Source organism: Lissotriton vulgaris, chromosome 1_1 (assembly GCF_964263255.1).
Source record: "Lissotriton vulgaris chromosome 1_1, aLisVul1.2, whole genome shotgun sequence".
Classification (NCBI taxonomy): domain Eukaryota; kingdom Metazoa; phylum Chordata; class Amphibia; order Caudata; family Salamandridae; genus Lissotriton; species Lissotriton vulgaris.
The window spans coordinates 1,825,097,505-1,825,111,130 of record NC_141685.1 but is presented as its reverse complement, the minus strand read 5'-3'; the positions used below and the strand labels follow the sequence as shown (position 1 = coordinate 1,825,111,130).

Sequence of the window (13,626 nt, the reverse complement as noted above, 5' to 3'; positions counted from 1 at the left end):
GGCGGGATAGGGTAGCACGGACGTCGCGCAGCGCTCCAACATGCTTGGTGATGCACACCCCCCTTATGGTAGCCTTGAACCCCTCCCACAAAGTGGCCCATGCGGTCACAGAGCCAGTGTTAATCTCAAAATACTCCTCGATTGCAGACCGAACCTCTTCAGTGAAGACCGGGTCCGCTAGTGCCCTCCCAGGGGTTCGCCACTGCCGTTCATATCCGCCCAGCCTGGGGATTGCAAGTGCCAGGACCACCGGGGAATGATCAGAGAGGGTGCGGGGAAGAGTGCGAAGATCCGTGACCCATCCCGCCAAGCCCGGAGAAAGGAGCCAGTAGTCAATTCTGGTGCTCGTGTTGTGATAGCTGGAGTGATGAGTAAAGGCAGGGGTGGCAGTGTGTCGTGTGGCCTCAATATCCAGAAGTGAGAAATGGGAACATATAGCCGCCACCGCTGCGCGGGCCAGCGGCTTACGATCAGGGGAGGGGGACATGCTATCCCTACTGGTGTTCATTAGCAGATTAAAATTGCCCCCTAGTGCCAGTAGGTCTATGTCGGAGTGCAATAGTGACAGGTATAGCTCCTCAAAGCAGGTAGGAGAGTCGATATTGGGACCGTAGATCCCCACAAAGGCAACTTTATGACCAAACAACAGACCAGTGATTATCGCATATCTACACTCACCATCGATTTTACTACTCGTTAAAACAAAGGGGATCCGTTTGTGTATCAGAATCGCCACCCCGCGTGCATATCTACTGTAGCATGAAAACACTCTGTGAGCACCCCAGCCCCTTGCAAAGGAAGCCGTGTCCGTTTGAATCATGTGAGTCTCCTGAAGGACAAGTACATCAACCGTATGTCTCTCAGCATATTGCAGAACTTGTTTCCGTTTACGGGTGGAATTCAGGCCTTGGACATTCCATGTCATCAATGTCAGACTAAAAGGACCAGTTTGTAAACCTATCCGGGCCATATCGTCAGATCAAGGACTGAACAAGAGGTGGTCGTTCAACAAGCCGATACCATGGGTCTCGCAATCAGACAACAACAAAAAAAAAGGAAGGCACAAAAAATACAAACATCCCCTCCCCCGCCCGCCACCGAGCCTCCCCTCACGCCAAGAGAGGCAGAACCCCACTAATTCCTGAACAATGCAGAATGATAATAGCCAAGTATACAAAGCGTTGAAACATATCTGCAGATGCAAATTGAACAAACTCCAAAAAACAGAGCAAAACATGCAGGCCTGTGCCATGGGGGGGAAGCAATGCTAGACCCCGAAGGGCAACCCAATAGTGCGAAACAAGAGATTAGCTAGGAAGGAAAGAACCGGTTACGTCGAGCCAACACTCCAGGTAGACAAGCAACCATGTCCAGAGAGTTATGGACCATCAGCCCAGGCCAGCGTCCACAAGCAAGTCAGCGCTAGCTTGTGTGTCAGGCTGTTGAGGAGAGTTAGGTCTGGAACCAGAGGCCGAGCCCGGCCCCTTTTTGTATGTGTGGCAGAAGTCTTGGGCCTCAGCCGGAGAATCAAAGATGCGGAATCTGCCATGAATGTCCACTTTCAGACGGGCTGGGTATAGCATGCTATATTTTAGGCCAAGATTGCGAAGAGCCGCCTTAACACTGGTGTATTTCCTCCGCGCCTCTTGCACCATCAAAGTGTAGTCCGGAAAAAAGACAGCTTGCTCCCCTGCCACTGCACCTCCCCCATTTCTCGTGCAGCTCGCAGTGCGGCGTCACGATCTCGAAAGTTCATGATTCTGGCGATAATGGGTCGGGGCAGTTGTCCGGTGCGTGGTTTAGGCCCCAAGGACCTATGTGCTCTTTCCACAACAAAGCCAGCCGTGAAGGTGTCCTTGCCGAACAGCTCAATTAGGAGATTTTCCACAAAAGTGTTGAACCGGCCAGTGGCGGTTGTCTCCGCCACGCCAAGGATTCTAATGTTGTTTCGCCGGCTACGTACCTCTAAATCCTCGTTCTTGATGGCAACATCCTTAAGAATCTTTTCGACCCGTTCTAGCCGTTTCAGAGTCTTGGAGGACCCGTCCTCCAAATCAGATATTCTAGACTCAGCTAAGTCGAGACGCCGGTCGTGGGCTTGCACCGTGGAACCAATGTCAGACAGCTTTTCCTCCAGACTATCGAAGCGAGTGTCAAGGGCCTTGAAGCCTGCATGCATCTCTCCCATCATGGATGTTGTATCGCTACTGTCCTGTGGCACCTGGGCAACCGGAGCAGACAGCAACAATGGGCGCCCTCACCTCACAATTTCTACACCTTCGCCGCTGGTCAGGGCTCCCGTCCGTCACCCCCAGGAGGCTTACGGTGTCTCCGGGCGTCGGATACAGGGCCACAGCAACCGAAGAGTCACGCTGCAGCGTCTGCGGTGTAGATAGGATACCAAATCGCTGTTAAAAACAAGTAAAGTGTGTCTCCGTTCGGGAGACCGGACGAAGCCCGAAGTCCACAGCCGATGTTGTTCAACTCCAGCCCGGATGGGTTGGAAATCCAGGCCCCGGCTTCCACGCTGAGTTAGGCCGAGAATGAAACACGGCGTATCTTCGTCACCCGATGAGTTAAAAAGTTCGGGATTGCACCTTCAGAGTCAGTCACTCCTAGTGTAGACGGGAGTACGGTGTGAAAACAGGATAACTTGCAGGATATACGAGCTGCTGGCGGAGGTCGGTGGAGCCGGGAGCTTATGCGGCCATCTTGCTTGCTAGCGTAGCTCCTCCCCCAACAAAAAAACGACCTCTTGGGCTATTAAAATGCATGCATCTTGGCAAAGCACTGCTGATTGCAGATAATAGAAGTAACTAAAATGTGCTTTTCTTTTTTAAACAATGCATGCAGGGAACAATACACAAAAAAAACAGCAGTTTTTACATAGTCAACAACGCAAGTCTGAAGCAATCTTTGCACTACATAAAACTGATTTTTTCATTGCTTTCTTTATAACTATAACACATTCTAAATCCAAGAAAGATTGCTGGTGTTCATAAACAAAACAATTAGTGGAAAAAAAACTCTTAAAAACCGACCTTGAACTCTTCTGAGGGGTGCCAGCATACACTCATCCCAGGGGAACGCAGAACAAATGAAGCTTTTTGATTTCCATCCAAGTCCCAAATCCTAAAGCAGAAAACAAGCAATAATCTGATTTTTTTAAGGAGAAAACAAATGCATTCATCTTTTACTCTCGTCACAGGAAGGTTGAAAGATGGCTTATGTTAGTATTAATTCACAATCCCATTTGTTGTGACACTGATGAGTAGGTTCTGTCACATCAGCTTTTGAAATTGTCAACCTTGCATATCTGAGAGTGCTGCACCCAAAGCAGTGCCTCCATCGAGAGCCTGAGAGAAGTCTGGAGAGAACTTGCTTCAAACAGAAACACAGTGACAGAAGATAACACACTGGGACGTAGAGCACAAACATGTGACGTGCTCAATAAGCCTGGAGCCAACTTTGAGGGCGTCGGAGGGAATTGAATACTCAGGGACTTGGCTCGACCAATTGAGCAGACCTGGTAACACATCACCATGTAAAAAGAAAAATAGAAGCGGAGTGACGTCGTAATGCCGCATTCAAGTGCAATGAGGTGTGGGAGATCATATAGTGCACAAAATGATTTAAACATACTTTAATCAATAGCTACTTGTCACTTTGTTGGAAAAAAATCATTAAGAGGACCATTCGGGTCAAAAATCACAGGCTCCTGTTATTTCCAACAATATGGATACTATGTTTTCCAAGATAAATTATAGTTTTCTATACATTTTCCAAAAGGAAAAAAATGACAAAACTCCAACATCCACAAATCCATCTCTAACCCTTCCTCTTTCTTTCGGCTCACCCAGGTCCTACTCAAAAGTAACCATAACCCTACACCAAACCTTTTAGCTTTACCTACCTTGCAGTCTAACTATTACTCATTCCTTAACACTGATGTTGACCAGAGGACTGGTGCATAACACAACATTGCTTTAAATCTTATCTTAACCATATCAATATACCTATACTTAAAACGAACAAGAAAACTGACCAATACTTACCCATACCCACCCTTTACGGTCCAAGGATATTGGTCTTGCTCCGAGATATGCCCCCCTAGATATCTGTAATACAAATACAGCACCCTACGTGGAGCAACACAATGACAAAACCCAAGTAAAGACTGATCGATTTGACGACTCCCAGTGATGATTCACCTACAATGGCTTTCACCGGAATTCAGGTTTGTTTGAATCTAACAACATATTAATTTCCTGATTTCAGCTTGCTCCGGCCGGTTCAAATTTACACTGCATTCTGCAAGTTCATATGGACAGTTTTTTTTATTGCCAATCAAAACACACAAATCTACGCTTCTAGTCTATTTTGATCTGATAGAGCCATAAATAGCAGAACAACGTAGCAATAACTTCACTTTTCCAATAAACAAAATACGTCATGGGTAAAACATATCAAGGGTCCTGCCGGCCCCACTGGTTGACTCTGTGGCCTGAAGACCACTCGTGTGCATCAGCGCGGCCGACAAGTGCTTTTAATTTCCTCCAGCTGACTTGGAGCTGTAGCTGTTTGGATTTTAATATTTTTGGTGCTCTGAAGCTGAATACTAGCTTCAGCGGACGTGTACTAATCCCTGCACTGTTGTTCTGCGCGAAGGCTGACAGCGCTCGCATTCATGCTGTGACGCTCACTTTTCTTCTGCTACTTACCCGCTCCTGACCCCGGTCCGCCCCGGCTGTGTGCCGTTTGTTGCGGAGGGTCCCTGCAAGAGCGCCACTTCCGCTTCGCGGCACTTCCGCCCTGCCTCCAGACCGCGCAGGTGAGCGGTCTAGTGTCTCACGTCGGACGGTATAAATGGCCATCTGGAGGAAGCGCAGCGGACGAGCGCAGCGGGAGCGTCGACTTCGCGCCGAAGTCGCGCATAAGTCGAGCCCGTCTGCGCCCGTCCGCGACCGACCGAGGCCAGGGGCCACGCATGCTGTTCCACGTCTGGTCTACTCCTCTCAGGCACTTCGTGCCTTATCCCATCACGTCTCCCTTGCTCCCCATGTCATAGCTACCATTTTAGGAAATAATATCCTATCCTCTCCCCCGTCTACAATTCCTCCCTCCCCTTCCCTTCCCTTTTCCCCTCCTCCCCCCGCTGCACCTCGGCTGACTCAGTCCAGTCCTAGCGGCGGAGATCCCCTCTCACTACTTTATCTCAATACTCGTTCCCTTCCCAAACATCAATTAGACATATTCCAACTCTTCGAAGGAGGTCTCATTGACATCTTGCTCCTTACGGAAACTTGGTTAAACGCTGACTCTTACCCAGATATCTTGGCCGCCATTCCTGCGGGTTACTATATCCTCCATTCTAATAGAAACTCCGGCAGATCTGGCGGCGGAGTTGCTGCCATTATTCGCTCTCACCTACAATTCATTACCCTCACCACTCCACTCATAGCCAATACGGACATTCTTACATTGAAATTTACCTCTCCCAACTCCTCATTTATCTGCATATTAGTTTATCGCCCCCCGGTCAACATGCCCCTTTTCCCATCCCTATTTAGCAATATGATTTCGCAAATAGCCATCAACTCTGCTAGGGTTTTAGTGGTAGGCGACTTTAATTATTGGCCATCAGACCCCCAAGAATCTTCCCTCTCCCGTGAGTTCACTGACTCACTGCTTGGCCTAAACTTCTCCAAACATATTTCTGTTGCCACACACAATAAAGGCCATATATTAGACCAGATCTGGTCCACCAACTCTGACATTTCCCCTCCCTTGGTCTATCCTTGTCCCTGGTCCGATCATTTTTTCATTTCCTTTTCCTTACACCTATTTCTGTCTACTTGCCTTCCGGTCCCCCATAATTTTCAGGCCCGAAACTGGAAACATGCTGACATTCCTCATTTTCACTCGATCCTTGCTTCAACATCTCTTCCTGACTATTCTGATTTGAATTCACAAGCAACTTCTTTCGATCAGTGGCTGTCCTCTGCCTGTGACGTTGTTGCCCCCATCAAAACTGTTAAGTCTAAACGTCCCCACGACGCTCAGCGCTGGTTCACTTCTACTCTGAAGGCGGACAAACTTCGCTTTAGACAGGCTGAGCGCCGCTGGCGGCGTAATTATGACCCTTTACTCAAAATCAGTTACATTGATCTACTAAAAACGTATAAAAAAAATCGATCATTTCGCCCAAACTCTCCTATTTTTCTCAGAAGGTCTTGACCTCGGCATCCAAGACCAAAGAAATTTTTTCTATTGTAGCTGAGCTTTCCCTTCCTGACCGGGTCACTCCCCAGCCCCTACCTTTTCAAGCCCTGTGCAATTCTCTTAATTCTTTTTTTTCTGACAAGATTTCCGCTATCAAAAACAATATTCCCTCTACTACTCTGTCTCACGATTCTGTTCTCCCTTCCTCGAATCCTCATTCTTTCTCTAAATTTCCCCCTATCTCCTTGGACATTTTTCTTTCACTACTTCAGACTGTGAGCTCTGGCTCGCCTAATGATTGCTGTCCTACGTCTATTCTAAGAGCTGCCTTTGTGGCCTGTCCCGGCCCCCCTCTTGATCTCTTAAATAAATCTCTCTTGTCAGGCTCTGTCCCCAATGCTTTTAAAAGCGCTGTGGTGGTCCCCATTCTAAAAAAACCTGGTCTTGACCCTACCACGTTGGCAAACTATCGTCCCATCTCCCTCCTCCCTTACCTGGGAAAGGTCTTGGAGACTTATGTCACCCGCTGCCTCAGTGCCTTCATCGAGGAAACACACTTCCTCGACGACCGGCAGGCCGGTTTTAGACCTGCTCATTCCACTGAGGCAGTGGTGGTGGCAGTTATGGACACGCTGAAGCAGGGAGCTGACAAGAACTTGGCCCAGGCCCTTGTACTCTTAGACCTTTCAGCCGCATTCGACACGGTTGACCATGGAATCCTGGTCGACCGTGTCAGAAATGCTGGCATCTCTGGCCTGGCCCTGTCATGGGTGGTATCCTTTCTCCATTCCCGCTCTCAATCTGTTCGCCTTTCCTCTTTCTCTGCCCCTCTATCTTCTCTTTCCTGTGGTGTCCCCCAGGGTTCTGCTTTGTCCCCGCTTTTGTTCAATCTTTATATGCAGCCCCTTCTTGTCTCTCTTCGTCAGTTTTCAGTTACTGCTTTCAATTACGCAGACGATCTGCAGCTTATTTTTCCTATCAATTCTTCTCCTTCTTCTTGTTCCAATTTTCAAAATGCCATGCTCTTCATCTATGAGTGGATGAACCTTAGCCAATTAAAGCTCAATCCAAGCAAAACAGAGCTGGTGGTGACCGGCGGTCCTCTCACTCCCTGGTCTCCCAACTTTTGGCCTACCGCTCTGGGTTCCCCTCCTTGTCCAGTGAACACCAAGAAGAGCTTGGGGGTCACCATTTCTAGTGACCTCTCGATGCGGCCACACATCAACACCGTCACTTCGGCCTGTTTTTTCCATCTCCGCCGAATCGGGAAGATTCGCAGGTTTTTATCCCAAGAGGCCCTTATTCTTGTTATTCTCGCCCTCATCACCTCACGTCTAGACTATGCCAACTGCCTATACGTGGGGGTTCCTGACTGTCACCTTTCCCGACTCCAACTGGTTCAGAACCAGGCAGCCAGACTAATCTTTCAGCAACCTAAACATCAGCATGTCACCCCTCTGCTGAAGACTCTACACTGGCTCCCAGTTGCGCAACGGTGTGTTTTTAAAATGGCCTGTACCATTTTTAAATCCCTGTTTACCTGTGCCCCTGCCTTTATCTCCTCTTGTTTGCACGCCTATGTTCCTCCCCGTCACCTCAGATCTTCGGCTCATAATCTTCTGATCACTCCCAGGTTCAACCGTAAAAAACATGGGGGCGCTTGTTTCTCTTTTCTTGCTCCCGCTACCTGGAACTCCCTCCCTCTTGTTATTCGTCTGTCCACCGACTATTGTTGTTTTCGCAGTTCTTTGAAAACCCACCTGTTCCGTCTGGCGCACGGTTAGCTGCCCTGACCCTGATTGTTCTTCTCCCGCCTGGTCTTGAGCGCCAAGAAACCAATTGGTGTATGTGCGCGGTACCAAATCTCTTTTAATAATAATAATAATAATAATAAAAGGGTGCAACCCTTATCTAACAAGTATTGGCAAAGCCAATAGATCTCACCTTTTTAACCTGACAAGGTCAATGCTTTTGCAGTTGTGCAATGCACGAAGCTACTGGCAGAAATATTATTCCATGTACGTGCAGGTGAATGATGACGTATACGCATGTATGCGTTACCATGCATGCATACATGCGCATACAGAGTGATGAAAGCGCCATGTTATTTTATTAATTTTTTTTTACCATTTCAAGATGGACAACACCCCTTGGATCAGTAAATAAGAAAAAAACATTTTACTTATGCAAAAGAACTTCTTTTGTAAGCAGAGGGGTGAGCCTGCAGTAAATGTCAGATGCAGGGCCCAAGAAATATTTTGCTTAAAGAAAGTCAAAAATTGTCCCTGAATGTGAGCAGTGGATGGATGTAAGCCATCCAATAAAAAGGGTGGTAAAGAAGCTAAGCCCCAGGTGAGGGACAAACAAAAGAATAGGAAATGAATCTATTGGATAAGAAGCAAGTGAATTAGGCTGACAAGAAAGCCAACAAATGGAAAGCAATATATTGGCTCTAAGCCCACTTCAGGTTTTCATTTAGTCAACAACAGGGTTTTCACGGATAACTAAAAGATGGCTGTAGGCAAGAACTAAAAATTGTGGAATTTCAGAAACTGCTGGTTGGAGTGAAAAATAGTTTCAACAGATTTGTACTGCGTAAGGGGAGATGCGGTCACTTGTTTTTTTTTTTAATTTCAATACAAAACATAACATCACACTCATGGTGGACAGTCGCCACACATGCTTCTTGCTGTTGGTTATATCTCTATGCACGTTTATTATCACAATAGTGTCTTTTCTCACAACGTTATCACACATAGCCATCTCCTTCCCGTGCATATTGTGTGCTTTATTCCGCTCCGCCTATATCCTGTGTGTGCGTTTCTATTAGGTCCAGCCTATAATATTTTATGGACATTCTTGGTGCCAAGTATGTTGACGGTAAAATACTTACTGAAGTCATTGGACAAATGTATCCTCTTGATTTCTGTTCCATACCGCAGGGATTTGTTTTCGCACAGATTGAAGGAGCAGTGATCTCTTCACTTGCCTCCCACATCACAAACGTATCCCTCTAGAAACGGCTTCTAGCCCTTCTTGTCAGTGGTCCACAGAAACACAGCCATGTCACCCCCTTACAGAAGGACTTCCATTAGCTCCACATCCCAGCCAGCATCAAACTCAAAACATCTCCCATCATACAAGAAGCCATTCACCCACCCATTAACCAGACAAGTGCGCCAAAAAAACAACCATCCTGAGCCTGCACCATTAAGGCTTTCACTTCCATCTTGAGATCTACAGGAGCCAACAAAAACACAGTCCATACATCTTTTGACCCCATATAATAGAATAAACGTGTTCATGATGTTCAGGAAAGAACCATATTCTCTTCTAATGCACCCGGGATAAGGCAAGTGCACCAGAGATGATGTGTGCAGCTTGGGTGCGACAAGGGTTCTTGGGTGAAGGGAGTGTATCTTGAGAGAGGATATATACCTGGGGAAAGGAAATGAACTTGAGAAGAAGGCAGATTACCTGAAAAGAGGAGTGTGTGCACGGTGTAATGTGTTTGTATCTGGGGTGAGGGGAGTACATCCGCGGTGAGGTAAGTGTATGTGAGAAAGTGGTAATGTACTTATGTGGATTGCAAGAAATATACCAGAGTGAGAGAAGTGTAACACAGATGTGCTGAAAGTACTGAACTGAAGGAAGTGTGCCTGGGGTAAGACATGTGTACCTTAGCTGCGGCGCAAGTAACTGGGTAAAGGGGCGAGTAACTGGGGAGAAGGGGGCGTTTTACTGCCAAGTAATAAATGTAACCGAGTTGTGTGCAACTGGAGTGTACCAGAGCTGGAGATTACGTTCCTGGGGTGAGGTGGGTGCAGGGCCTAGGCAAGTGTGCATGGCTTGAAGGCAGACAGCCTGGCTAAAAAAGGTGCAACTGGGGACTGGTGTATGTAGTGGAGAGTACAAGCACATTCAACTGTGCCAGGGGTGGGAGATGAGTGTTCCCGGGGGGGAGGAGAGAGTGCACGTGTGGTAATGTGCCAAATATGGGGCATGGCAGCGTATCTGACGCATGGTTTGCATGTAATGGGTGAGGGGACTGCACCTAAGTGAAGTTAAAGCCCCCTAGGTGAGCGGAGTCTACTCGAGTTGAAAGATGTCAAAGATGAGCCAAGTCTACCGGAGAGCGCTGCCAGTCTACGATCGTAGGGCTCAGAGTTACTGCTGGAGAATTCCCACACTGTGGAAGGCGATTTGAAATGTTAGGTCCAAAACAAATTCAAGACAAGTAACGAGGATGCACAAAACAGGATGGGAGAGTGAGGTTGAAATAGCACTGAAATAGGGAGGGCAGGTGTAGTGAGAAGCACATTTCGCAAACAAAAGCACAGAGGAGAAAGAGGAACGTGGTGGGGGAGAAAAGCAGACGGCAGAGACAACAGCTGGAAAACACATGCACTCTCATTGTGCGCTTCGCATATAAAAAAAAAAGTGTTCCAAAAAAGAAGGCACTGGTGGAAGGAAGCAAAGATGCAGTGAGTCAGGTAGTAAACAAGCTATGCTTCACTGCCAGGACAAACAGGAGATGGACAGGCCAAAATTAAATAAGGCCATCCAATAAAAAGCAAGAAAGTCAAAGTGGCGAAACAGAAAGCCAATTGAAAGCAGTGGGAAAAGCTGCTTACTAGGTCACCTAGCGAAATGTCCTCAATAGTTTTTCGCAACCTGACAGCTGTGCCAACTGGCTTAATTCGACCTAAACATTGTACATCCTTCTGTGTTAAAGACCATACGTGCCTATTTAGCCTGGCTGTACTCTAAGAATATAAACAATATGGACAACTAACCAAAGAATCCAAACTTCACTTATTGGTGTTTTTGAAAATTATCATGAATCCAACATATAGAATTTGGGGGAAAACAATGGCTCAAATCTTGATGCATGTACTACATAACATTTGTGTTTGTACCTGTGCATTAGAACGTCTACAAACTATTCCTTCAATCATGCTATGGGAATTTGCTAGATTTATCCAAGCTCCTTGGAAGGTGCAAAGGTGGTGTGCGCATAATTCAAAGCTACTTCTTCAACACTGAGCTATACATTTCTGTAACTCTATGACTTGTTACAAATTTTTGATTTTAGTGTTTCTGGTGTGCATTTTTGTGTTGTAACTTTAAGGAAAGGCTGTGATTACGTCTTATGGCTATAGCTGCTACAGTAAGTCTACTGGGTTGAAACTCCAAATAGGAACGTATTTTGAACGAAAACCAATGAAAAACGTTTACCAATCCGACTATTTTGTTTTTCCAAGATGTGGATTACTGCATTTAATAAGGTTGGTGACTATTATGGCTTTTCTCCCAACTTCAACAAAATAACCTTTTTAACCTGCACTGTTTTATTAGGTAAATGCCCCTTATGCTACAGTACCTGCAAATAGTGGAAACCGACTTTACAGAAACTGAATGGAACATACAGAAGGTTCCTGTAACGTTAGCATTATTTTTTACAACTCTAATTTTAGCTGAATCTTTTCCTTCGAGAACGATGATCAAGAAAGGGAACACGTTATTGTGAATCGGTGTTTTCAAAATGTAAATTCAAGTCAAGTCAAGCAGTGGCTTTTTTAAAGCTCCTAATCACAGTGGGTTCAAAGCAAAGAGCAAGCACTGCATTTAGGATACCAGCAACGCAAAATTCCTCTTTCTGTCCTTGTTGGGTCTGAATAGTCTGGACTTGGACATTGGAAGCAAATGTTTACAGTGAACCCTCTCTGCAGAGCAAAACCCCACACAATATTTTGGGAAAACCTACTAAGCACCTACTTTCAATATATTTATCCGATGAACTGACGGGAGTTCTTGTGGTTAACAGTATGCACCAATTTTTGATTCTTTGAGGCAGATGAGAAACAGAGTGCAATGTCAGGGCCTGGAGAAGGGGATCTTTAGCATTTATATACTGAGGGCTCTGTGTTTTATAATTGTTTTTTTTATATCAATTGAGGGACATGTTTGGGGAGGAATGACCACCCCAGTCTTGATTTTCAAATTTCTAGTTGGTTTACCTTTAGTAATCAGAGATGTAGGAGTCAGGGGATGGGTGGGGAGTTGGGTATGGTTTCCCAATATTTATTCTCAAATCTGGGGTATCTGGAGTGAGTCGAGGGAGGTGAATGGATTATGGGAGACACTATGTGATGAGTAATCAGATTACATTTATTGCAAGTTATGAGAGTGTTAAGGAAGTAAGGAACAAGGTGTTTGAATAACTCAAAATGATCTAGTGACTCAGGAAACAGGCCATGGCAGTTGCTTGGCATCTACACTGATGGAGAAACCAGCACGTTACCATTCTGAGTAAGACACACAAACTCACCTTTAACCAAATTTAAGATAAAGTATTGATTTTTAGTTGCCATGAACACATAGATGCAGTGTTTGCTTCAAGGCCATGTGTTTCTCTTTAATATTCTTTATATATTTTTATAACATAAAATTAGACAACAGATGGTGCATGTATAAAAACTAACGAGAAGCCCCAACCTACTAGGTGTGTTGCAAGCTCTCACTGCCCACCATCTCTTGGCCTCCACCACCGGGCTGGCACCGATGGTGGAGGCAGAAAAGTTGCTGAGGACATTCTGTAGATGCACAGGGCCACAGATCCAGGGTGTGGTAAGCCCCTTGCGAGCACTAAGTGACACAGAGGCAGGGCAAGTGGTGCGAAGCGGAGTGCCCACCTAGAAGTGGCTATCCCTGCCTCTTTTTTTGTGTTTGTCGTATTCTGTAACCTCATTGTCATTATCAGAGCAGACTGTACAATGCTGAGTGTTCTAGTGATCACCTTTATGCAGACAAATAATCTTTCTATTAAAAGTTCATAAATATTGGTGTTCTTCCACCTATGTGCAAGAGCATACTGTAGCAGCATGCTTGGATACCACCAAGAGTCACCAATAGCAATATGCTCCAAAGGGCTAACTACTGAGGGAAAATAAACTTCGCCAAACGGGGGCATTCCCTGAAAACACCCAATTACTACCATAAACAGGAAGATTAAAATGATTACATTGTGGTATTTGCAAGAGCCCCATATTTCTTTAGGAGTGATAGCTACAGGTATGTTATAGGACATGCAGAGACCAAACATTAAATAAAATATAAATGCATTTGGCGAAAGGCCAAAGGGGAATGAGGTAATATGAATTTTTGGTCAATTGTGTCCCCTAACGTGAACCCCACCGTCTCCATGTACGAGCTTAAAGTGCATGTAACTTCCCTCCTCGACCAGTTATGAAGACGCAAATACATTTGCGTCCAACGTTAACATGTCCTCTTTCAGATCCACCATGAATGGATCGATAATTCAGTTCCTAAGTATGCCTTGCCAACGTCTTTTCATGGTGCACTTTCACGTTTTCCTAGCCCTGCAGAGCTAGGCCCTGATTT

The 13,626-nt window shown here is 45.9% G+C and overlaps 1 protein-coding gene across 2 annotated transcripts in view; it reads right to left on the bottom strand.

The window, feature by feature from the left end:
* The window catches only part of NUP37 (nucleoporin 37), a 137,247-nt gene that overhangs the window by 78,360 nt on the left and 45,261 nt on the right, over positions 1-13,626 (bottom strand). For both annotated transcript variants that reach the window (XM_086919237.1, XM_086919240.1), the window contains exon 6: positions 3,042-3,132. In XM_086919237.1, the coding sequence (XP_086775363.1) occupies positions 3,042-3,132 (91 nt within the window). The remainder of the gene's footprint in view (positions 1-3,041; positions 3,133-13,626) is intronic.